This window comes from Carettochelys insculpta, chromosome 23 (assembly GCF_033958435.1).
Source record: "Carettochelys insculpta isolate YL-2023 chromosome 23, ASM3395843v1, whole genome shotgun sequence".
In the NCBI taxonomy this organism is placed as follows: domain Eukaryota; kingdom Metazoa; phylum Chordata; order Testudines; family Carettochelyidae; genus Carettochelys; species Carettochelys insculpta.
The window spans coordinates 15,775,445-15,800,534 of record NC_134159.1 but is presented as its reverse complement, the minus strand read 5'-3'; the positions used below and the strand labels follow the sequence as shown (position 1 = coordinate 15,800,534).

General features: G+C 49.8%; 1 protein-coding gene across 2 annotated transcripts in view; it reads left to right on the top strand.

Moving 5' to 3' along the window:
• The window catches only part of MXRA8 (matrix remodeling associated 8), a 50,925-nt gene extending 32,061 nt beyond the window's left edge, over positions 1-18,864 (top strand). For both annotated transcript variants that reach the window (XM_074975533.1, XM_074975532.1), the window contains exons 6-10: positions 730-888; positions 1,588-1,618; positions 4,396-4,472; positions 6,233-6,310; positions 8,568-18,864. In XM_074975533.1, the coding sequence (XP_074831634.1) occupies positions 730-888; positions 1,588-1,618; positions 4,396-4,472; positions 6,233-6,310; positions 8,568-8,593 (371 nt within the window). In that variant the 3' untranslated portion in view covers positions 8,594-18,864. The remainder of the gene's footprint in view (positions 1-729; positions 889-1,587; positions 1,619-4,395; positions 4,473-6,232; positions 6,311-8,567) is intronic.
• Positions 18,865-25,090: the final 6,226 nt, after the last annotated feature.

Here is a 25,090-nt window from a genome sequence, read left to right as displayed (position 1 = left end):
AAGCTTTTCTTCATGCAGCTCACGCTAGGCCTGTGGGACTCCTTGCCAGAGGGTGTTGCAAAGACCAGGTTTTTATAGGGCTCAGAAAGAATGAGACATTCATGGAGGTTAGGTCCATGAATGGCTGTTAGCCAGGCTGGGTAGGAATGGTGTCCCTGGCCTCTGTGTGTCAGAGACTGGACGTGGAAGACAGGAAGGGGATCACTTTGATGAGTCCCCGTCTGTTCACTCTATCTGGAGCATCAGGCATTGGCCGCTGTTGGCAGACAGGACACTGGGCGAGATGGACCTTTGGTCTGACCCATTGTGGCCGTTCTGATATATATCACAGCAGGGGCAGCACATTTGGGCTGGGTTTTAATTTGTCCTTCGTGGAGATGAGGCGAGCCAGTGCCAAGTGGTGTCTGGGTGTGGGTCTGGCTTTGCCTGACACCTCTCTCTAGCTGGACACTCGGTTGAATGGAATCCCATTGGGTATTACAGCCCAGCTGTAGGGAGCTCCCTCATTCCTCACTGAAATGCAGCCTTTCTGGGGTGGGAATGGCCTCCCTTCTGTGCCCTGCTGCACGACAGCCTCTGAAAGGGGGTGTGAAAATAGCATCTCCCCTTTGCCATGCTGGAGCACATTTCAGTGGCAAAGCCGCCGTCCCCGCCAGGCCACGTTCGGCTTTGCTCTGGACAGCAGGCGCTATGATTTTCCACTGCTGTGCTTTCTCTTGCCAACCCCAGATCCAAACCTTGCCAGGGGCCCTAATGTGATCAACGTCATCATCCCCGAGAGCCGGTTGCACTTCTTCCAGCAGCTGGGCTACATCCTGGCCACCCTGCTGCTCTTCCTCGTCCTGCTCGTCATCGTGGTGCTTGTTACCCGCAGGCACCGGAGGAGAGGTAAGTGCCTGCCTGCCAGGGAAAGGCCGCCAACCGCAAAGCCTGCAGCAGTGTTACCAGGCTGCAGGAGCTGGCCCTGCCAGCGCTGGCTACGGAGCGTAGCGCTGAAGGGACAGAGGCTCGCGGCAGGCAGCAGGTCATGCTCATTGGAAGGGTTTGCAGAGGTGGGTCTGAAGAGAGACCAGTCAGTCAGCAGGACGTGGGGTGGTCACGTGCTCCCCCAAACCTGTGCATTGTCCCCCCACTATAAACGATTCCATGTCACCAGGCCTGCTGACCCGGAGCAGAGGGGAAGGGGATCTCTGCATAGGAGCCTGGACATCCCAACCCCTCTAATGGTTGACTGAGGTGGAGCTCTGGGGTCCTTTGAAGTGCTGCAGGACTATCACCCTGGGTGGCTTGTGTGGGCTAGGGTGGTCCTAGTACTGCATTCTGGGGTGCTGAGAGCTGACTGCTCTGGGAACCGCCCCTTCCACCCAAGGCTCTGGCATGGCCCCCACCTGCAACAGCCCCTCAGGGCTGGAGCAACTCCCTGTCCTAGCGGGCGGGGGGTTCCTCCAGCCCCTGTCACTTAACCGTAATGGTAAAGCCCCATCTGTTTCGGGTGTGGCTTACCAGTTAATCGTTAGCATCCCGAGCCTCAAGCTGGGCTGGGCAGAACCATGCCACTGCTCACTGTGCCTGTCTTTTCCCGTCTAGGCTACGAGTACAACGTGAAGAAATATGAGGAGTAAGTAGCAATCCCTCGCTCTTAGTAAATAAGCGCTGAACAAAGGGAAAGGTTCTTGTTTGAAGAACTGGGGCTCAGATCCTCAGTGCTGTCACTTGCTTTATTGTCGCCAGCTTCAGCAGGGCTGTACTACAGCCAAGGGTCAGTGTTTCCTGTATGCTGTGCACGTGCGGCCACCCCAAGGAGATTCAGATGCCACCCAGCTGATTAGCAGGGCACCCACAGCCAGTCTTTATTTCCACTGGTGGTGCACATTCGTGCATGCCTCGGCGTATGTAAAATTATTCCATGCATGGATGGAAAAGATTAGCGGGAACGTTGCTGAGGGTGTGGCTGTCAAGCGCATAGTCGTGTAACCAGCATGTCAACTGACGGGCTTTATTCTCTGCCTTCCTGCTGATTCACCTTCTGCTCACTCCCTAACCCTGGCCATGCTGGCTGCTTGGTGCTGTACACAATTCTTGGGATCCCGTTCCCTTGACCTCTACCACAAGGAGGAAGGGGCTGTGGAGGGCTGGCTCAGCAGCTGAATTTCCTCTGCTTACACACTGGATGCTGCACCTCAAAGTAAACAGCACTTCATTCATGATGCCCCCAGGAGTTTGTGCTCAAGGCACAAAGTGCACAGATCTGGTACAAACACTGTGTCCTGGGCCCTCGCCTGTGACTAAGCCCCTTAAACTTCCTTTGCATTATGGGCTCTTTTCTGTGACTTGTGCTTCTCTGTTTATTTCTTGGTGAGGGAGAGACCTTTGGGACCTGTTGTAGGAGGGGGTGGTGCCCCTCTCTGGCAACAGAGAGAGGCGATGAAGATCCTATTTGTGAGCTCATGTTGTCATGTATCCCCTTCCTTTATGGAAAACACTCGTGTGCAATTGATTAGGGATTTTAGTTTGCTGTATTATGGTAGCTCCTCAAGGGCCTGATGGAGATCAGGGCCCCATTGTACTTACATATAGTAAGAAACCATCCCTGGCCCAAAGCTCTGACTGTTTGCCTAGACTACACAGACAAAGGATGGGAGGAAAAACAGAGGCAAAGTGACTTGCCAAAGGTCACAGAGCAGCTCGGTGGCAATATGTCTACACTGCACACCAAGCCTGGCTCAGGTTTGAACAGAGGCCCCTTTTCAGTCTGGGTAGGGTCAGCAAGCACTCAGGCCAGGTCCTAGCACCCTGCTAGGGGCATGGGTCAGAGCCCTGTTAATGGGTAGTGTGGACTCAGCTCAAGCTGCAGAACCCCAGTCAGAAGGTCAGGACAGTGCCGTAGGCTGCATCCGCACTGCTAGGAGACCTGGGCCTGGCAATTGGAAATCCAGGTGGCGCTCACGGGAAAGACAACATCCACGACCCCAGGTGCAACACACCTGGGTTCCCAGTGCAGCATAGACTTAACCTGGCAGAGCTGGGATTAGAACCCAGGCCTCACGACTGTACTTCGCCCTACTGACTAGACTATGCTGCCTCTAGTGAAACAGATAAAGATCTGTAGGAGTGTAGCTGGATTCTGCCGAATATACTCTGAAAACCTCTAGTACTTAATAGAGTGAGCGCCTTGTGCAGGTTTTCCTAACATCCTGCAGATCGGGGCAGGCAATCCTTGGGCCGCAGTCTGGATCTGGCCTGCAGCTTGCCTGGGTCCAGTCCCTGAGGCTTGGGACTCCCCTCTCCAGCATCTAGCCTGCTGTGGAACCCCAAGCCTTGTGGGCCGGAGTCAGGCAAGCTGGGCCCAGCTCTGGCCCGTGGGCTCTACCCAGAGGGGGGAAGAAGCGTCTCCAGGCTCTATGTGCCAGCACTGCCTCTGCCCCTCCTGTAGCTGGGGGACCTGTGCCAGGTAAGCACCCCCCCGTCATCCAGACTGCACATCCTTAGACTGCTTCTTCATCCCCTTTCCACTCAGACCCGCAGCCCCCCACCCGTCCTGCCCAGACCCCTCACACCCACCCGTCCTCCCACCCAGAAATCACAGCCCAAATCTGTTTCCTGGCAACCCCCTCCTGCACTGAACCCTTCATTTTTGGCCCCACCCCAGAACCCGGGGGGGGCCACAAACTCAACTACCCCCTCGCCCCCCGGCTCAGGGACTCGTGTGCGAGGGAATGAGGGGAGTGTCTCTTTTTTCGTTTCTTCGTTTTTCTGTCAGGGACCACGTCAGTTTTTTGTTTTGGGGCTTTTTTATTTCTCTCTTGTGTAGCCCCCGGCTGATTTTTCTGTAGGTCAGTGGCCCCCGACCCAAAAAAGTTTCCTCACCCCTCCTATAGCTGTGCAGCATTTTCTATTACGTTTCCTAGAATGCTCCCCCAAAAACATAATCCACAAGGTTACCATTTCCTATGTCGTCTCCTGGGGCTTTTCTATCTGGATTACATCTAAAGCCAGAGTTGGGGAAAGCACCCAAAAAGCTGCTTGAGTAAAAGTACAGTTGCTTGGTGGGGCGGGGGGGACAGGGAACGTACTTAACTACAAGTCACCGGTGTCGCTCTGGAAAACAACTTGAGTAAAAGTACACACGTGCACATGCGTTACATCTGCATTGTACTCTAGTACCCAGAAGGGAAACCAGTTACACTTGTACTCAAGTAACTTTTGGGTACTTTTCCCACCTCTGCTCTGAAATTAGCCCCCTCTGAAGATCAGGAATTGGCTGGGCTGTTGGGAGCAGAGGAAGGGGGAAGATAAGCGAGAAATAGGGAACAACCTGCAAAACCAAAGAGAATTAAAGGAACCAAGTGTAGAAAATGTCTGACAGGTTGTGATTTTTTTTTCCTTTGTCCCTAGGAAGGACGTGAATCTCAAAGAGTTTACAGTCGACACGACCGAGCTATCCCAGTATAAAAGTGAAGACATCAGATTGGGTACGTGTCGAAGCAGCAGGCTGCTTGGAACCCTACGGCTCAATACACAATTCATGGGCACGTGAAGCCGTGTAACGCACCAGCAGGATGACGATTAGCAGAGCGTTCTGTGAGGTGCTCTAAAGATGATCATCACAAAGCCACATCTCTCGGTCTATCAACAAAGCCTCTCAAAGCACTTTGTCATTAAGCCTGCATTACAGGTGGGAAACTGAGGCACAGACCAAGGCTATGCCTACACCGCAGCCTTCTTCCGAAATAAGCTATTCCAGAAGAGCTCTTCTGAAGTAGCTTATTTTGAAGTGATGCTGCTACACACAATGCCATTCACAATAGCACGTAGCTATTTGGAAATCCAGTGTCTACGCACATAGAGCCAATTTTGAAATAGAGTCATTGGATGCACTATGGCTTCTTTTGAAGTAGCGGTTGCGCTGTGTAGAGGCTAGCAGAGTTACTTCGAAATAACTTTGCTGTGTAGAGCTAACACAAGTAAAGAACTTGTCCAGTGCAATGCAGTGAGTCATTGGGGCAGAGAGAGAGAATCCCAAAATCCAGCCTTTGAGGTCCCACTTGACTTGCTCCACTCCCAGAATAGGGTAGGAACAGGTGTTGATTGAGTTAGGGAAAGAGGAAAATATATGTAAATACAACAGGGCCTTGATCTCTGGCAGCTCCATCCCTGCCTTCTGTCTTCCACTGTAGCAAATGTTACTCAGTCCCTTTCCATCAGGCCCTCGGTGAATATTGCAAACCATCATGTTGAGACATTTAATGCCTCCCTGGAAGTGCAGGGGAAACTGAGACAAAAGGACTTAGAGGAGGAGAAGTTGGGGAGGGATGCAACTCTTGGGCCCCCAGTGTTGTAGCTCATGGTTGCATGAACCATGCTGAAATAAAGAAATGCCTGGGGGATCCGGTAACATACCCAGAAAGGGATCCTGCTTCTTTTTACTGGAGCTCAAGATGGGAGCCGTGTTTGGGTGGTTCATCTGGGGGCCTTCTTGTTGTCCAAGCATGGGGAAGACTGCATGTAAAGTCATCTTTGGTGTACTGAGCTGCGAGTGCCAAAAGGGGCTGGGAGCCACACTCACCCCGAGTGTAACTCTGAGCATGCCAGTGAAGCCACTGGTGCCTCAGGGAAGAATATGGCCCCTTCTCTGTTTTGTTCTGTGCAGGCCAAATAAAGGCCTACCCATAATCTGTCCTCTGGAGGGAGGAACTGCTGGAAAAATGACAGGCTGCAGAGATCCCAGGGTGAGCCCCAGAAGGCCTGTGAAGTGCAGCAGCAGAGACCAGAGGAGTTCTGGGGGCAGGTTGGGGCAGCGGATGGGGTCTGGGACAGCGTTCTGTGCAGGGGGTGGGGCCAGCTGCACAAAGTGGCTTCCTACAACCCTGACAAAACCCTGCCACAGGCACATGTCTTCGGAGCATTTCCCTATGAGCAAACATCTTCAATACCTGCATGGGGTGAGGCCCCCAGGTACGCTTCGCCCAGCGAAGCCCGAGCATCTTGCCACAGACCTAAGCAACCTGTGGCTGTTGCTGAGGACCAGATGCTGAAGTCTTTACACTTGATTTGTGCCACTGAAGTGACTACGTTGGGGACATTTCCTCCCTGCCAATGTCCGAGCAGTTCTGTGAAAATGACTGATCTGGAGAAGCAGCTGGTGCTTGTGGGGAGCCCCCTCCCAGCCCATTGCTTTCTGTTCCGGTTGTCCTGGAGGCCGGCGGCTGAACTGTGCTCCTCTTTTCTGCAGATTACAAAAACAACATCTTGAAGGAGCAGGCCGAGCAAGCCAAGTGCTTCCCAGCAAAGATCATCGATTTAGACAAAGGTAAGGCGGACCCGCTCCACCCACTAAGTGCTGGGCGGGATGTTCTTTCTTGCGGGAGCTTGGGGGGGTGGAGGTGCAGTGTGGTGCTAAAATCACAGGAGCCCAAGCCACAGATGAAGGGGGCGTGTCCAACCGGACCAACCCAGGGCCGCTGGAATGAGGAGTTGGTTCTGCCTGTGTTCTCTCATTGTGCAGCCACAAGTTACAAGTGGTGATTAGATGACTTAAAAACTCTTGGCAGCAGGGGAGGAGAATTTTCATAGAATCCTAGGGCTGGAAGGGACCTCAGGAGGTCATCTGGTCCAGCCCCCTGCCTAAAGTAGGATCAACCACAGTTAAATCACCCCTGCCAGGACTTTGTCAAGCTGGGACATAAAAACCTCTAGGGATGGAGAATCCACCACCTCTCTAGGCAACGCATTCCAGTGCTTCACCACCCTCCTGGTGAAATAGTTTTTCCTAAAATCCAACCTACCCCTCCCCTACTGTAACTTCAGACCATTGCTCCTTCTTCTGCATCCGTCACTTCTGAGAACAGCCTCTCTCCATCCTCTTTAGGGCCCCCTTCAGGAAGCTGAAGGCTGCTATCAAATCCCCCTTCACTCTTCTCTTCTGCACACTGAATTTTCTTCCCACCCCAGTATGTAACAGAGCTAGAAGACTTAATTCCAGTCTTCCTCCTGCCTTCACCCACTCAGAGACAGCTGCTCCTTAGGGCAAAGTGCCCTAGCAGAAATGTGCTGCCATGTAGGTTAGGAATGGCCCATTCTCTGGAGCAGGGGTGGGCAATAATTTTTGATGGGCTGGATTTGTGCCATATTTTGCCCACCCCTGCTCTGGAGGAGAGTACCATGGGCTACTGCAGTTATGGACATGATCCAAAGCAGGCCAATAGCCCCGACCCCCCTCCAGGGGTCTGAATCTCATCTCATGCCTGGTGTTTCTGGAGTAACTCCACTGAAATCAACAAAGTTACACTAGTTGAAAACTGGTGGAAAGGAGAATCCAGCCCCGTGGCTCCTGCACTCCAGCTTTATAACTTCATTGGTGCAGCAATCATGTAAGTTACCCTGGAGCTGCAACTCTTTCCCTGCTGTTGTTGCCTAGGTTCTGCAGAGCAGCTCCTAGTAACCATTTAAATAGGTTGAGACCAGTTGGGATCCCATCTGTGAAAGGACCACCTCAGATCATTGTTGGAAGCAAAGTCAGCGGTGGGGTAGGTGGGGAGCAAACGAAGGATTCATTGTATCCTCTGTAGTAAAAAGAATTAGGTGTTATTTGGACCAATGGACTATTCCCTGCATAAAGAGGCGGGGAGGCTTTTCCGAAAGGGAGCCACCTGGCTCTGCTTCTGTTTCAGTCAGATCACATGGCTGTCAAGAAGCAGGTAGAGGAAATTACAAGGGAAACGACACCTCCTGGGGGAAAAAAAGGTGGATGAAAAGCTTCCCAATTCTACCCACTCCCACCTAGGTCTAGATGAAGTTGAGTCACTTTCGCAGAGCACTGAAAAAGTTCCATTCACACTCACACATTTAGCCATCTCGTTCTCCTGGGAGGGGGGGTGGCACTTTTCGATTGAAACTTTTCTCCATTGTAAAATGCAGATTCGGTGACCTGAAAAGATGTGGCAAATTCATGTCAATTTCAGTGATTACACTTAGTTGGGAAAAACCCTAGCAGCCAGTAAAATTTTGGTAAAAAATGTTTTGTTTTGACTCTTTTTCAACAAGCTATTTTGATTTCATTTATTTGAAACAATGTTTCATTTTGAAATTCCCTTCCATTGTCTTTTTCAACAGTCGTGGGAAAAATGCTTGACATCGAAATGCTTCGTTTGACTTGAAATTTTTCTTTTTTATTATTAATTTTCAGGTCACAACAGATTTAGAAATGTTTATTTTTTGAATCCATCTGAAGCTTATGTTGGAATTGCCAATGAACTGCAACATCTGGGTTTTTTTTTGTTTGTTCGTGTGTTTGGTTTTTTGCACAACTCAACCTGTGAGGTGGGAAAATATTATGCTCATGTGGGGATCTCAGTCATGGGAGGATACAATTTAACTCAGGTCTTCCGAAGGTGTTTTAGTACAAGAGTGTTGTTTCAGTTGAGGCATCTCCATCCTTTGCCTCAGAGGAATTTCAGAAAGAGGGTTTTTACAGATGGCCTGATTAAGTGCCCTGCTACACATCTGTGTAGATTGTCATGATTTAGAATGAGACATCAATGGCTAACTTCCACCCTCTGTGCTTTCAGATTTCAGGAAGGAATACTGTAAATGAAGACATTCTGAAGCTGCTGGCTGGACCAGAAGCTGCAATTAAAAATAAATAGACAAGATACTTTCCCTATTACAGCATCCTGCCAGTTACCGTAGAGCTTTCATTTAGATTTTCTTCCCGTTGGGCACCAAGGCTTGTGCAGCTGCATACAGAAAGGTTTAGTCTCTCTGTGGGAACTTAAAATGGTTTTTGGTAGGTTCTTTTTCTCCTTTACTGTTTATATTTCCTTCCCATTTCCTGATTTTTGTTGTTGTTCTTCTGCATCAATGTTCTGTTTTGTTTTATTTTTTAATGGAGCCAGCTGATGATTAGATTTAACTTACCAGCATTAAATAATCCCAGCCTGCACCATGACAATGAGCCACTCTTATGGCAGGGACTTTCCCATATGATGGGTTTAAAAGAAAACAATCTGATTCTGATCTCCCACTGGTGTAAATCAGGAGGAACAATCATGGCACTTGGGATATGTCTTCACTATGCAAAAGATCGATCTCGCCAGGATCAATCTTCCAGGTTTGCTTTCACGCACCTAGTAGGGATGCACCTAATCGAACGAGCTGGGGTCGGTAGTCCAGAGTTTCTCCTGTTGACCTCCCTCTGTAAGAACAGCCAGGTAAGTTGATTGTAGATAAGTCGATTCTAGCTGCATAATTGCCATAGCTAGAATTCGTATCTACAATCGACTATAATCTCTCATGTAGAGCAGGCCTTAGTACTTGCCCTATTCAAGAGGTGGTGTAAAAGTTAGTGACTCCATCCTCATGCCCTGCCAGACGGTGAGCAAATATTCTCTTCCCCAGATAAGGAAACTGAGGCATAAAAGTGCAGCAGCCTGTGACTTTAGAGAGGGCCCGTGGCGGCAATAGGCTGAGTGCCCAGATGCTCTCCGCACTTTGCTCTGTCCTATTCCTCTCAGCCACCTTGCCTGATCTTTTTCATTATTATTATTATTTTTAGTTATAGACCAAATCAGCCCTTGGCAGGAGCAGGTAGAGCTGCCTTTGAAGTCACTGGCGTTACATGGCTGCAAAATCCATGTAGGTTAGATCTATGGTGACCCCATTGCCCTATGGCAAATACGGGACACCGGCCTCCAGGTTTGGGCACTGCTGTTCCATGCCAGGGCTCCTCAGTAATGGGGGTAGGGGCTCCGCAGCCTCCTGGTGAGGGGAAGTGGGAGATGGAAGCTCCACAACCTCCCAGGAGGGGGCACCAGGGAATGAAGAAGCCTCCCTGTGGCAGAGATCACCAGCAGTGGGGGCTGCCTCTGTGGGGTGCCAGGGAATGGGGCAGCCACTCAGCAGAGGAGCTCCCTGGCAAAGGGGGCTGCCTTCTCAAGACACCGGGTGCCAGGGAACAGAAGCCCCACAAAACATAGGACAATGTGCCCATTTTCTTAAGAAATTTAGACAGCTTAAATAAGGGACTGTTCTGGGAGAAACGTGAGGGGTGGCCACCCTAGTTAGATCAGAACTAGAAATCTTCCTGTGAACAAAGCAAAATTCTTGGACCCATCCATGGTTCTCTGCCGTATTGCTTGCCTTTGCAGCAGGCTGGCCCTACCCAAGGAGTCCCGTGCAAAGCCAACTCCACCCTGGAGGTCTCTGAGCTGCCGGGTGGATCAGGGAAGAGAATTTTTCCCTATGGACCAAACCCAGCTCTAGGCATGACTCCCACGGAAGTAAAGAGAGAGACCGTATGATGGGGCGGAATGAGGCCATTGGTGAGCAGCTGTTGAACTCTCAGCATGGCACTTTCAGTAGCACCTGCGTGATTTTGGAATACAAAGGCCCATGAAAATCAATGGAACTTGTGTTCTATTTGAAAATTATATGAACATAAGATACTGGGTCAGCCCAGTGGTCAGCCCAGCCCACTATCCTGTCTTTTACCTCGCTAGTGCCAGATACTTGAGAGGGAGTGAACAGAACAGGGCAATTTATAAGTGATCCACCATGTCATCCAGTCCCAGACTCTGGCATTCTGGTTTAGAGACACGCAGTGCATGAGACTGCATTTCTCACCACCTTGGCGAACAGCCATTGATGTGCTTGTGTGCCATGAGCTTCTCTGATTCTTCATATTTTAATCCAGTTCTGCCTTTGGCCTTCACAACCTCCCTTGGCCATGAGGTCCACAAGTTGACTGTGCCTGGTGGGAAGATGTTCTTCCTTATATTTGTTTTAAACCTTCTGCCTATTCATTTCACCAACTAACCCCTGGTCTGTGGGTTATGTGAAGGGGTAGATAACACTTCCTTGGTCACTTTCCCCACCGTGGTCATGATTTTATAGATTTTTCTATCATATCCTCCCTTCGTTGTTTTTTTTTCCCCCAGTCTTTGTAACCTTTCCTCATATGGCAGCTGTCCCAGACCCCTAATAATTTTTGTTGCCCTTGGCTGTACATTTTCCAGCTCTAATATCTCTTTTTGAGACATGGTGACCAGAATTGCCCACGATATTCAAGGTGTGGGCATTCCATGAATATATATAGTGTCCTTATGATAGTTTCCATCTTATTATCGATCCATTTTCTAATGGTTCCTGACGTTCTGTTCTCTTTTTTTGGCTGCTGCTGCAGATTGAGCTGATGTTTACCTAGAACTATCTGTGATGATTCCAAGATCTCATTCTCCAGTTGTAACAGCTAATTTAGGCCCCCTCATTTTGTATGTGCCGTTGGAATCACACTTCCCAATGTGCATGACTTTGCACTTCTTTGTTCTGTTCTTGCATGGTCACCTAGTTTTGTGAGACCTCTTTGGAACTCCTTGCAATCTGTTTTGCATTTAACAGTTTTGAATCACTTTGCATCATCTCCAAACTTTGCCACTCGACTGCTTTTTCCAGGTCACTTACAAACACAGTGCCTCTTGGCCCAGTACAGAGCCTCCAGGGACTACACTCGTTCATCTCTCTTCCGAAAAGGAACCATTTATGCCTCCCATTTGTTTCCATGTGAGGACCTTCCCTCTGATTCCCATGATGCCTTTCTTTGTTGAACAGCCTTTGGTGACCAAGCTTGTCGAAGGCTTTCTCAAAGTCCAAGTACAATATATCCACTGGATCACCTTTGTCCATGTGCTTATAGACTCCCTTAAAGAAATCTACAGGTTGAACCTCTCTAGTCCGTCACTCTCTCATCTGGCACCATCTGCAATCTGGTGTGATTTCAATTAGCCAGACAACCACCTATCCATGGGTGTGGCCAAGTCTCTTATGGCCTCATGAAGTTTGTTTCCAGCCACCAGTCCTGGCTGTCAGTGTTCTGGGCTGTTATTTGGCACTAATTTACCACAAAAACGTCTTCTGAGAGCCCAGTAAGTAGTGGGAATGTTGATAGTGCTGCTGGACGTTACTGACCTCCCATGATCTGGCAAATTCATTTGCCACCAGTCTAGAGAGGTCCAACCTGTAGCAGATTGGTGAGGCAGGATTTTCCTTTTCAAATCTATGTTGACTCTTCTGCAAGATATCATGTGTTTGATCATTTTTGTTCTTTACTATAATTTCAACCACTTCGCCTGGTCCTGAAGTGAGGTTTACTGCTCTAATTTCCATGGTCGCCTCTGGAGCCTTTTTAAAAGATCAATATAATATGAGCTCGTCTCCAGGGTGTGGTCCAGAGATTGTGATAAGTTATGTATGATAGTAGTTCTATGGTTTCATATCAGAGTTCCTTCAGAACTCTTGGGTGAATACCATCTGGCCCTCATGCCTTATTACTCTTAAGTTTATCAGTTTGTCCAAAAGCCTCCTCAAATCGGGGACAGTTCCTCAGATCTGTCACCTAAAAAGCATGGCTGAGGTTTGGGAACCTCCCTCACATCCTTTGCAGTGAGAACTAGTGCAAGCAATTCAGTTAGCTTCTCTGCGTTTCCTTCAGCACTTTGCTCTTGCCGTGTTCCCATTGACATTTTGGCTGGCATTTCAAATCCTCCACTGCCTGTTTCCTGTTGATGAATGAACACCCCCCTCCTTCTCTGGAGAGCATTCTTTGGTCCTCTGTAAGACCTGGAAGGTCCCAGTGAAGAAGGAACAGATTCAGAAGGGATGCAGACAATGTTCTCTGGAAGCTGTGCTCTTATGTGACCACTCAGGACTGGTCACAGGACTGCCCAGCTGATTAGCTGAGAGTTCACCGCTAGGTTTCTCTTTCTCCTTGTGGTGCGCATAACAGATTTTATTCTGCACATGAATGGAACAAAAATCCATACCTGGATGGAAAAGAATAGAGGGCTAATTCCTAGGCAGAGAGGCTGAGCAGGGAAAGGAAACGGAATCAGTTCTGTGGATCTTAGCTCGCATTTGGAAGCAAGGCAAGTGGGCAGAGATGTCTTTTGCAAACAAACAGCCTGGGGGGGGCTGGAATTTTTGGTTTAAAATGGCATCTCTTTTGGAGTCAGGTCTTTGTGTGTGGGAAACCACATGGTGGATTCTGCCAGAGTTCGGGCTGCAGTCTCTACTCACTGGCAGAGGCTGAATTCGGGAGAGCTGCATTCATTTGCACCAAACTGTATTGAGTTCTTCAAGCTCCATCAGAGGTGTCATGGGCCATGTCCCCTCCAATTTGTTCCATCCATGGGTGGAATAAATGTTCCCTGCATCAAGGTATGTGCAGCTGTGCACCACCAGTAGAAACACAGGCTGCCAACTGCCGGCGCTCTGGTGATCAGCTGGGCGGCACCAGAATCTCTCCTGGGTGGCCACCCAAGTGCTGAGCTTACAGGAAACACTGAACATGAATGGTGCCCAGCCAGACTTGTTACAGTGCCACAGGGCCCTCATATATATTTAGAAGCAAGGACAAGGGGCTTTTTGTACGTAAAGGAGAATGTAAAGGAAAATGTTTCGTCGGGCATCCCACGTGGGCCCAGATTTCTCCCTGGTGGTGGGTGTCTTCTCAAAGAAGAAGAATGTTCTATGCGAGAGGGTGGCTTTAATGCAGCCTCTTCGGGCGATGTTAGCTGAACAGCGGACATGGGGAAAGATACTGATGCTACATAGGGGTAACTTTAATTTCCAGTTATCCTGGACCCATCCAGGGATCCCTAGTTTTTGAGAACTGTCCCTTATCCTCAGTTAGCTCTGCTTCCTGCTCGCCACTCAGTGAGGGCAGCCCCCTGATCCCGGGGGACATAGCTGGTAGGATCAAGGCTCTCCCTTTCACTACTTCTCCAGGCTCAGAAAGCAAGGGTGCCATTCTGGGCTTTCATTCCACTGCGTTTGACTGAAAAATCCAGCTCACATCCCTGCAGGTGCAGGAGCAAATGCTGGTTATTCAATCAGGATGGCACCGTCTCAAGCAATCAGCGTTAACGTCTCTTTCACTCTGTGTCTTTCATGTCTGTGAGTCAAAGGTTGGAACTTCTCTTTGCCAGTTCAGATGGCTCAGCGCCGCTCAGGCTAGAAATGGGGTCACTTACTCATAAACTCCAGACGTGTTTAAATTTTTCATTTCTCTTCCAGGCTGCAAAATAGCTTAAGGGGGATAAAAAAAAAAAACCAAATATGTCTTCTGAGGTAGGCATAGGGCTTTGAGAGTTCCCCATCTTTGCTTTGTGCACGTGGGTCACAGGCATGCATGCCTAGAGGGCGGGGGGTGTCACCCTATGGTGGCAGAGAGAGAATGCCAGGTCGGTCCTGGGCCTGCTCAGCAAGCAAATGAATCGCTGACTCCAGAGCAGTGTGTGCGTGTAATTCTGTGGCGATTCCAGCTGGTTCCTGGGATGCTTGCAGGTGGAACTGCTTGTGTAAGGTATCAGGGCTGCATCTCTGCATGCACAGGTGTCCAAAGCAAACTGCCCTTCTGCTGTCCAGGTGGCAGAACTGGCTTGGAGTTTGTCAGGACCCAAAGCTGGCTGGGGAGAATTAGAAAATGTGGCCAGGAAGCGCTGTACCCGGCAGTTGGTAGGCCCCCCTCAGGGGTCAGGTCACTTTAAAAACAGAACACGGGCCAGGCTGGGATTCTCACCCGACAGCACAGGAACAAAGGGCTTGCCACAATGGATCAGGCCGTTGTCTAGTCACCATGCCCACCGAAGGCCATGCTGGGCCCCGGGGCAGAAATCAATGGCTCCTTGCCTCCCCTGCCCACTCCCCAAGAAGCCTTAAATGCCCTTCCCGACCAGAGGACCCCTGGGCCAGCCCAGCCCAGTCCCCCACCTTCTGGGATGAGCACTGCACCTCAGCTCCCTTTGCCAGATCCAGCTGGCCTGCTCTGGGGAGGAAGCTGCAGCAGCATCTCTTGCTTCAAAGATGCTTTCCCCAGAGCGGGCGGAGATACCACGGCAGCAGCCATGACCCTGAGGCCCTGTCAAATCATCCGGACCTCTGGACAATGGCCCCCTGTTGGCAGGCTTGCTGGTAACCAGCTCACGCGCTGTCTGAAGCTTCAAAAGAAAATGCAATTCCCTGGCCCATTGCACCGTGCAAAGCTCCTCCTTTATCTCTGGCCTGGATCTGAGGCTGTCATGCTGGCAGGGTCTGGGAGCACCCAGGAGTGCAGCCCCTTCCTTGCCATGCTGGCGGTAAGAGAGGTGTTTGTTCCTGAAGGAATCAAGTCCCGATAGAGACTTGAGGTTGGGGTGTCTCCTGCCAGCTCCTTGGAGCAGGGACCTTATCTGGCCCACCATTGATTAATAATAGACAATGCATTTTCCAGACATTGGTGGTGGTGGGGGCGGGTTTTAAAAGGAAGGGCAGGTGGAGGACTGCCCCTCCTCCCCCAAAGCAAAGCCAACTGAAATAGCAGCATTAAAGTCCGGTACCTCCAGTGCCCTGTGTAGCTCTGAACAGGTTCAGGGCAAGGTTGGTTTTTGCTAATCAGTGAGAAAATCAGGCTGGATGGGGTGTGCGCTGCTGCCCTACCACAGGGCCAAGGACCTGCCGTGTCATTTACCAGGTCAAGGGCCTGGGGGAAACAGATCCAGGCAGGACAATCTGGTTAGTGTTTCCAAAGTCCTATTACGTAACCAGCCCCACTGGAGTCAGCCTGGGGCAGGTTCTCGAGTCTGATGACAGAGAGGAGCGATGGGAGCACACACAGCTCTCTGCTCTGGCGTCACTGAGGCACAACCTGTTTGTCCCGGGTATTGGCCCCTTGGCCTACAGAAGTGGGGCTGATCCTGAACATGGAAAGCCCTCTAGGGTCACAGTAACAGAGAACTGAAGGTGGGTGGGTGACACCCAGTTAGATGATTGAATCTAGCCCTATGGAAGTCCAGGTAAATTGTCTCCTGACCATACCACAGCTTAAGTTGAAAAGCAGGCTCAGAAGAGCTGCATTCTGTTCCTGGCTCTGTTACAACCTCATTGGATGACTTTGGATGTGCCCCCTGTGCAGCTTCGTTTCCCCATCCGTATATGGGGATGTTAACTCCTTGCTCACACAGGAGCAGTTCATTAATATTTGTAATGCACTTGGGGAAACTTAAATGCACATCCCTGTAGCAGGGCAAAAAAAAAAAAAAAAAAAAAAAAGTCCTAGAACAGATACTGCATTTAATCTTTAGCAGATGTGTTTTCCTTTTGATTTGTGGACTATTGTCAAGCTTTGCATTCCTATAATTCCCTTTGTGTCCTGAGAAACACATTTCACTGTAATAAACTAAATAATAATAATAAAATACCCACGGCTGCTGCTTGCTTCCCGTGGCCTGAAGCAAGTTGATGGGAGACAATGCAAAGGGCCTGCTAGGATCGTTAAGATTTTATACACTGGAATCTTTTGTTTGGAAACAAGGCAACAGTTTACATCGGTGACCTTAAAAAGGGTGACGTTAAATGCCAGCTGGTCCCAAATCAGCTCAGCTCCTTTGGAAGCAAGAATTTTCCAGAAAGCTTTTGGTGTAGCTACAGGGCCTTTATTATTAATTCTCAGAATCACTGTTAGCAGGTGTTGGTGGGTTTGACTTTGGAGCAGGGCAAGTGCGACCCTTTCCCTAGGCTTTATGCTCTCTGCTTTGACCCGAAAGTTCCTAGGAGATTTGTTTTATCACATTCACACTCAGTCTTTTTGGCCAGTTTCTTCCACAGTACAGTGGTTTGTAAGTGTTCACTTGTTACCAGTTCTATAGGTCAGTGTCTCTCAACCAGGGACATGTGTACCCTTGGGGCTACACTGAGGTCTTCCAGGGGGTACATCAACTCATCGAGATATTTGCCTCATTTTACAACAGGCTATATTAAAAAAAACAAAAAACAAAAACAAAAGTAAAGTCGGCACAATCTCAAAGTTCATTCAGACAATGACTTGTTTCTACTGCTCCACGTGCCTTACACTGAAATGTCAGTACATTATTTCTATTCCAATTTGTTTATTTGATAATAAGATGGTAGAAAGTCAGCAAGTTTTCAGCAGCTGGCTTCTGGGATATATTCACATATTTTTGTAAGTTAGTAGTTTTTAAGTGAGGTGTAACTTGGTGGCATGCAAAGCAACTCTGACCCCTGCAAAGGGCACGGTCATCTGGACAGGTTGAATGGCTCTTGTTTCAAGACCTCAGATTACCTTAGGACCATATTTCTCAACCATTGGTACATGTACCCACAGGAGTACACAACAGAAGCCTGGGGGTACTTATTATTTTTTTTAAAAAGGTTGAGAAACAGTGCTACAGGCTGTACGACCTATGATGACTTCTCCTTTTTTTTTAGCAAGCATAGTAATTTGGCACTGGAGAGAAAGACAGAAAGAAACCCTAGGATTATTTTAATGAAGATGATATTGTCATGATCTTAATTGGCGATAAACAGCAGGGAGTCCCTTCTGTAAGTAGGAAAGTGGATACAGATAAAAGACTTGGGCGCTGAGGGGGAAGTCAGTGATTTGGAAAAGATGAAAAAAGAACAGCTCTTCTGTTTGAGAGTCTGAGCAAAAAATTATCCTTGGCCCGAGCTGGTGAGATCTTAATTGAAGCCGTACTGAGTTGAACTTGATTAGAAGGTTGAAAGATAGTGTAATTTGATGCAGCTGCACAATCCTTATACAGGTGTTAGAAAAACAGGGACCATCTTAGTCAACAACTCAGATACTTGCCAGGAAGTATGTGGATGGTTGCATTTGTTGCTGGGAATTGGCATACAGAAATTTATTTGGTAATTAGAAACCTGATCATTACAGTGGAGCTCCATCTACATGGGAACTGTCTGGCAGGTGTGATGCTATAACTCAGGGCTTATCTGAGGCTTGCTCAGGTTGCGTGCAGCAGGTAAGGTGTAAGTGGCTGACTTGGGAAGCATCTTCCCATGGAGAGAAGCAAGAAGTGTGTTTTCCTCCCACATCTGAGTAGTTGGGCACACGTTAAAAAGTCCAATGGGGAGATGCTAAGTGCGGCTTCCCAGATGAGACTGGAACTTGAAGCAAAGGCAGAGCTGCTTTCTTGGCTGGTGTAAATCCGTAAGCAATCATGGATACACCAGTTTCCATCAGCTGATGGATGTAAGCACCCACCAAGCCAGTGCCTATATCTCTGGCCTTAAAAGCTATGACTCCTGGTGCCGTATTTGACTTTTTCTGAGGTTCATTCAGAGCAATTTTTTAAAAAAGTGTAATATGCAGCCTGCACAGTTCTAATTATTTGAAGTTAGACATTCAGAAGACCTGTTAAGAAAATTAGAGTAATATGTGCAATAGAAAGTGCCACATAAAATTATCTATGGGGCCATATTTTCTTCTATTAAAGCTGCTGTTCCCACTAATTTTTTTCAATTCGGGGTGGAATAAATTTTATGTGCATCAAAGCATGTGCATATGTGCACCACCAGTAGCAACCAGGCTGCTGGCTGTGGGTGCTCTGCTGATCAGCTGGTTGTCCCTGACTCTCTCCTGTGTGGCCACCCAAGTGCTCATCTTACAGGGAACAGTGGTTACCACTCTGCAACTCTATCATCATCATACGAAGGAGTCCAGCCTCCCACAATCTCAAAGTGCTTTACAGACTCTGTAAGTAGAACTATCTTCATGTCTCAAGTGGGGAAACTGAGGCACAGGGGGTTGAATCGACATGTCCAACAATACAGTACAGCTCAGTAGCAGAGCTGAAACTAGGCCCCAAAATCTCCTGCTTTTCCGCTGTCTGCACTAGCCACTGAACTGTGCTGCCCCTCCAGATTGAGAGGAGAATTTGCATCCTTAAAGCTGGTTTGACTGTGTTGTAATATAATTCATTTCCATGCTATTGTTGTTGCTTAATTGTCATTTATCAGCTCGTTGTGTAACTCTCCCTCTGTGTAAGAAATAAAGACAAATGTAATTGGTTTTCACATGCAGCTGGTTTTATTTCTTGCTCCATGACAGTGTTTCCCAATTATTTTGTTTGGCTACAGAGCCCTTTTAAACTCAAAAGAAGTGTGTGGAACCCCTCATAACCCCTTGACCCCCCCCCAGCCCCAAAACCTCACCCAACATGGCAGACAAACCTACCTCTGCTCCCCTGACTCTAATCCCAAGGGCCCAATGCAGGATGACACAGGACCCGTCTGATTCCCCGTCCAGTGGCAGTAGGGCAGGGAGCCACAGAAGAGTCAGTGGCAGTAGCATCTGGAGCTGCAAATGGCTCCAGAGCTGAAGGCTGCCAACCCCCAACTGTGTCTCACTTTCACTTCACAAAACCCTGGGGTTCCATGGAACACCAGTTGGGAAACACTGAGATCCCCCTAAAAGACTAAGAAGCTGCAGCATGTTTCTTTGTACATCTGCGCTGCACCTTCCACCACAGAAGGCTCCAAAATGCTCAACAAACCACATCCCCAATTCTGCTTGCTTCAAGTGCATGGAATGCTCCTTGACTTTGGGATGAGCTCATCAGACTGGTTCTCTAAGGCCCAAATCCTGCAGTCTAGTCTATATGCAAGAAGTCCCACTGACTTCCCAAGAAGTTGGCCTTCTACTGCAGATGCAGATCACACCACTGCCAAAGGTTTAGCAGCAACCCATGGTAACACGGAGAGAAGACAGACACCAACTGAAACTGCAGCAGGGTGGGGGCTTATGATGACTATATGGCAGCACTGAAATAATGCTGGGAAGCTTGCTAAAAGATCCACTCCTGCTCTGCCAGGCAGTCTGGGCCCGATGCACAAATGAGTGGGTGAGGTTCTTCAGCATCTATTAACACAGAGATAAGATTAGATGATCACTGTTTGCAGCATCCTCCAGACTCTAGCATTAGCAGGAAAAGAGGTGAAGAATTTGCCTTTAGTAGGAGAGCAGAAATCCACCTCACCCTCCTGCTGCTATGAGTTAACCTTGTAAAGCCCATGCCACTTAGAGCATGTTGCAGCAAAGCTCTAGCTGTGCCCTGGGGGTCCTGGGCATCCAGGTGGTTACTGTGGCCTTACTGGCTCATGGTAACCCATCACACATCCTCATACCTTTTTCTAGAGGCCAGGGTCACAGCTTACTAAGCTCAACAAAGGGTCCTGAGACACCTTATAGACTAACAGAACAGTTTTGAGCATGAGCTTTCGTGAGCACAGACTCACTTCATCAGATACCCCTCCAATACTAGCTTACTAACCTGTCCTCATCACTGCCACAGAGGATGGGGGTGAAGCCACTCCATAAGCCTGGCTCCCTTCCCAGGAGCAGACTTGAAATCCCAGGCCTGCCAGTTACTCCAGGTTTCCAGCCCAGAAACCCCAGGTAGTGCAACTGACAGGAGTTTTCCCCCTAACCCCAGTACAGCAGCCTTTTCCCTAGGCCCCTTCCCCCATACATTCCCCTAATACCTTCACCTGAGCAAATCCCCCTTCAGTACCAGCTCTCTACCACCACCCTTCCTCCTCTTGGTCCTTTGCTCTTCTTCTTACACTACCCTTACCTGAGGCGAAACCTTTTAAAGTAGCTCAAGGCCTTAATTGGCTGCAGGTGCCTGATTAGCCTGCTGCTTCAGGCTAGGTCTTAAATTAGCCTCAGGTGCCTGATTAGCAATGACAATCCAGTCCCTAGCAACAGGAGAGGGCGATCAAAGCATTGGGGGGTGGGAGCAGGAAGAAAACCAGGAGGTGATATGGTATAAAGACGCAGGGTTGTACAGACTGTGCTGTTACAGGACTCCGGCTGGTCTGGCTGGCTCAGTGCTTGGCATCTTGGTATCTCCCCTCCACTGGAATTCATATTAAAACAAATCCACTGCCAGGCATTCCATGACACCTCTTCCCTGTGGGTGAGTCCACCTGCACTGCCGCCTCCCACTCACCCAAAATAACCCAGGTTGACGAGGGGGCTAGCGATGAGCTGGAGGGATCTCCCCTCCCCAGATTCTCTTTCTGACAGCAGACGGAACGGGCAACCACCTCCATTCCCTCCCCCGGGATTCTACAGAATAAAGGCCTTGGTAAGAAATCAAACCACCTTACCCATTGATTTCTCTGCCTAGAATTCAGACGGTACCACGTGGCTCAGACTGACCAGGTTCCAAACCCAGCCGAGGGGTGGCATTTTACCAGGGTGGCATTTCAGGTTTTGGTAGGAGGAGCAGTAGGGCTGCCAGCCACGCCAGGCCCCCACAGCAAGTTGGGAGGCAGCCCAGCTTGGTGGGGCTGAGTCCAGGGAGGACAGGGTTGAAAACAATCAGCCCCCCTAAGCTGGCAGAGTGGCACAATGCTGCTTCAGCCCCTATGAACTGTTCCATCTGACAGTTCAAAGGGGCCAGGAGATCCCAGCCCCTCTGGACCCCACAGTTGTGTATGTGCATGTGGCTGGGCTACCCCCTTTTGGGTGTCTGTGGGGCTGGGTTTCCACCTTCCCTAGTGTGTGTGGCTGGACTGGGGCTCCCCCACCCCACGGGTGTATGTGGCTGCGTTCCCTCCTTCCCTGGGGGGGAAGGGTGTTTGAGCACATACCTGCTTCAAAAATGCCTCTGTTAGAAACCAATGTGTGCAGTGCTACGGTAGCACTCATCTGAACAAACACACGGCACCCCGGTATTGGTGCGCAAGGCAAAACTCATTCCACTCATGGATGAAACCTCTTAGAGGGAACAGTGCCCCACACCCCAACCCCCTGCTTCCTGCCCCTCACCCTCCTCTCCTGCCCTGAACACCCCCACTTACATTCCTTACAGGCACTGTTTTATCACAGTGCCCCCTGCCCACAAAGGGTGAGGGGATATATCATGGTAGAACATCACTGGTAAGAAATGAATCACGGGATTGTAGGGCTGGAAGGGACCTCAGGAGGTCATCTAGTCCAGCCCCTGCCTCAAGCAGGACCAACCCCAACTAAGTCATCCCTGCCAGGAAATGTGTTACTTTAACCCCTGCTTGTGAATAAATCCAAAGGATCGGCAGGAGATTCCAATGCCGATGTTTCTCTAAGAGTACAAACAGCACCGCTGTGACATTCACGAAAGGTACTCAAAGCTGAGACTCTGCTACCCCCAGAATTATTAAAAAGTCAATCGAGACTAAGGTACCTTACCATTTGGAAAGGAAGGGTGGTACAGGAGACAAGCAGCTGTAAAACAGCTGGATGCTTAGGGCAAAGGTATGTTGTTTCTGCCGGGTTACCTGTAGCAAAGGTGTTCTGGGAAAAAGGTGCTTAGAATTCAAAAGTGCATTTGCTATCCTGCTGAGGAGTGAACACTTATGTGTAACAGTGTGGGGCCCTATCTGGTAATCGCACCCAGCCCATTGTAAAGGAAAGAGTCTCTCAGACAAGTGCAAAGTAGAACTAAATGGATGAATAGAAGCCCACACCATGGGGTACTGTCGTCCTCCTGGTAACTGGAGAGCTGGAAAAACTAGGAGAGTTTTAAGCAATGTGTGTGGTGCGACAGTATGTTTGTCTCTTGGCAGCAGGGAAGGATCCAGCAGGTGAGTATTCTTTAGTTGGGCTGCTCTTACAGTGGAGCATTGCTAGGCAACGGAGCAAAGGCTAGCCAGCCCGGGAGAAGAAGGAGAAGAGTGAACTAGCTTTTCAATCAGTGTGGCTGGGAGCAGGGACGCCTCAGAGAAACAGCAAAGCCAGAGACGCATGAATAGAGTGTCCTACATTCCTCACACTCCTGGGTAAAGGGAATGAGGGGGCCAATGTTCCACAATGGTGGGGTTCTTAGGGGAGGGCTGCTGAGCCCTTTACCCCCCTCAATGAACCCCTGCTCTTACCTTCTTAACAGAGACCACACCATCAGTAGTAGGGAAGGGGGAAAGTCCACTGAGGTCCCTTCTTGTGCTCATGTGCATTAATCCTAATTCTCTCAGTCCCCAAGAAGGAGAGACCTTGAGAAGGAACCTCACAGATGCAAAGCCGTGGGAGTCTCTGAGGTTGCCCCTGCCTCACCCCCCCACACCCCGTCCTGCCTGTCAGGGTCTCTCTGTGAGATCACCTCCTTGCCATTGTCCCCCAATAGGCTGAGGTCCTGCAGCAGGCCTTTGGGATGTCACTGCCACACCCACACTTCCCTTGCAAGGCTGCTGCTCTGGCCCTGGCCCTGGCCAGCCTCTTTGGATGTTTGAGTGGCTTCCCCTGGATCTTGCCACTCAATGACAGCAGAGTCTGGGGATCTAAATGAGAGCTGAGTCTTAGGGACCAGCTGCACAGTAAAGCCCCAGAGGCTGCTCCCGAAGCCATACTCAGATTTTCATTACTTAGCAGCCTCTAAGGACAGAAGATACCATGAGAGCATCAAATCTGGCCCCTGCGTGTCCCAGGCCTCCTGTTTAGGTAAGTTTTGAGCCAAGCACACTCCAGAAAGGCACCAAGGCCTCATTAGAAGACATCCAGCCCTGGAGAATCCATCAGTTGCTTTGGTAGCTTGTCCCAACAGTGAATCACTTTCACTGTGAAATATCTGTGCCTCATCTCCAGTATGAATGTGTCTGCTTTCACCTTCCAGTCACTGGTCTCATTCTGCCTTTTCCTGCGACATTCAACAACCCTGAGACATTTTCTCGCCAAGAAGGCACTAAAACATGTCAGTGACATCACCTCTCAGCCTCTTTTGTAGAAGCTAGAGAGACTGAGCTCCTTTCAGCAGCTTGCAAGGTGTCTTTCGTCAGCCCTCAAAACACTGGAGGACTCTTTGCTGCCCCGTCTCCAATTTTTCAACATCTTTTTAAAATGTGTCCCCTAACACAGGATGCCCCAACCTCATTCTCACGGATGCTGTGTCACCCGCAGGAGGTAATGTAATCAGTGCACTTTGGTGGCCACCCCAGGAGAGATTCAAATTCCGGCCAGCTAATTAGCAGAGCACTCACAGCCCTTGCAGCCAGCGGTATGTGTTTCTACTGATGGTGTACCTCCGCACATGCCTCGGTGCATGTAAGAAAATTTATTCTGAACGTGGATGGTGTGACGGGCTGTATCAACCCTGCACTGGGCCTGAAGGGGTTAACCTGGCTCACCTGGCTGAGAAAGCCCCGCCCTTGCAGCCCTGCTGGGCATGCTCCAGCGGGAGGCTGGCTATAAATTGCTGCAGAGGAAGGAGGTGCTGCAGGTGGTTCCAGGGGATGAAGTGTTAATGGGCTTAGCCATGGTGGCCAGCCTGTGAGGAACTGCTGGGGAGGCCCTCAGACCAGAGCCGAGGGATGGAGAGGACAACCCTAATAGGCTGGTAGGAAGCAGCCCAGGAGGGAGACTTGTCACCTGGGAGCTTGGTGTGTTGTGGTGGGATTTCCTGCCAAGTGAGTAGTGGAGACCTGGGCTGGGTCCTGGTGGAAAGAGAAGGACCATGTCTCCCTAACCCCAGCAGCCCCATATGGGGGGACTGTACCCCTTGTTTGGTCATGGGCTACTGGGCCACACTGTCCTGTGGATGGTGGGGAGAATGGATGTGCTCTGACTGGTGGGGTGCACTGCCCTGTGGTGTGGATTGGGAGGTGGGGTGAGCTGACTGACTAGCTGGTGGGCCCCACAACCCTGAGAGGAAAGGGGCTGAATACCATGTGAGGGGCCACTGAGGGTGTGATGCTTCCCTCAGAAGGGGCTGGGTGAGGTGCCCCTTTCCACACTGTGTCGGCAGGAAGAGACAAACCACTTCTGGCCACAGAGGAACGGGAGGGTGAGAGGGAAGAGGTGGCCTCTGGAAAAACATTGGACAGGTCACCCTTACCCTGGCTCTACCTGCATTCTGCTGGAAGAAAATCCCATCCCTTCCCTCCCACAGAGGGTCAAAAGGCTGCTGCTTGCCACCCTGTGGTGTGAACCCTGGCAGAAATCTGGAGCAGGGGCCTGTGACCCTGCACACCTACCACATGTTGCTTTGAGAAAACATGGCAACAGGCTCCCAGAGGTGGGTCTGTCCTGGGGCCCAGCCGTGCTTGGAGGATGGCGAGCACTGGGTGTGGCTGGGTTGGGTCCAACAGGTCCCATTTGAGAAAGGTGGGGGGGGGGTTGTCACCTCCCCCTATGCAAATAGGAAGGTCAATAAAAAGACTCCAGCTCTGTAGTGTTAATTTTTAACAGGGGCTCAGGCAACATGATGGTGATTTGAACCTTTGTGCTGCACAGTTCTGATTGCTCGTCGTCAAACAAGCTCAAGGG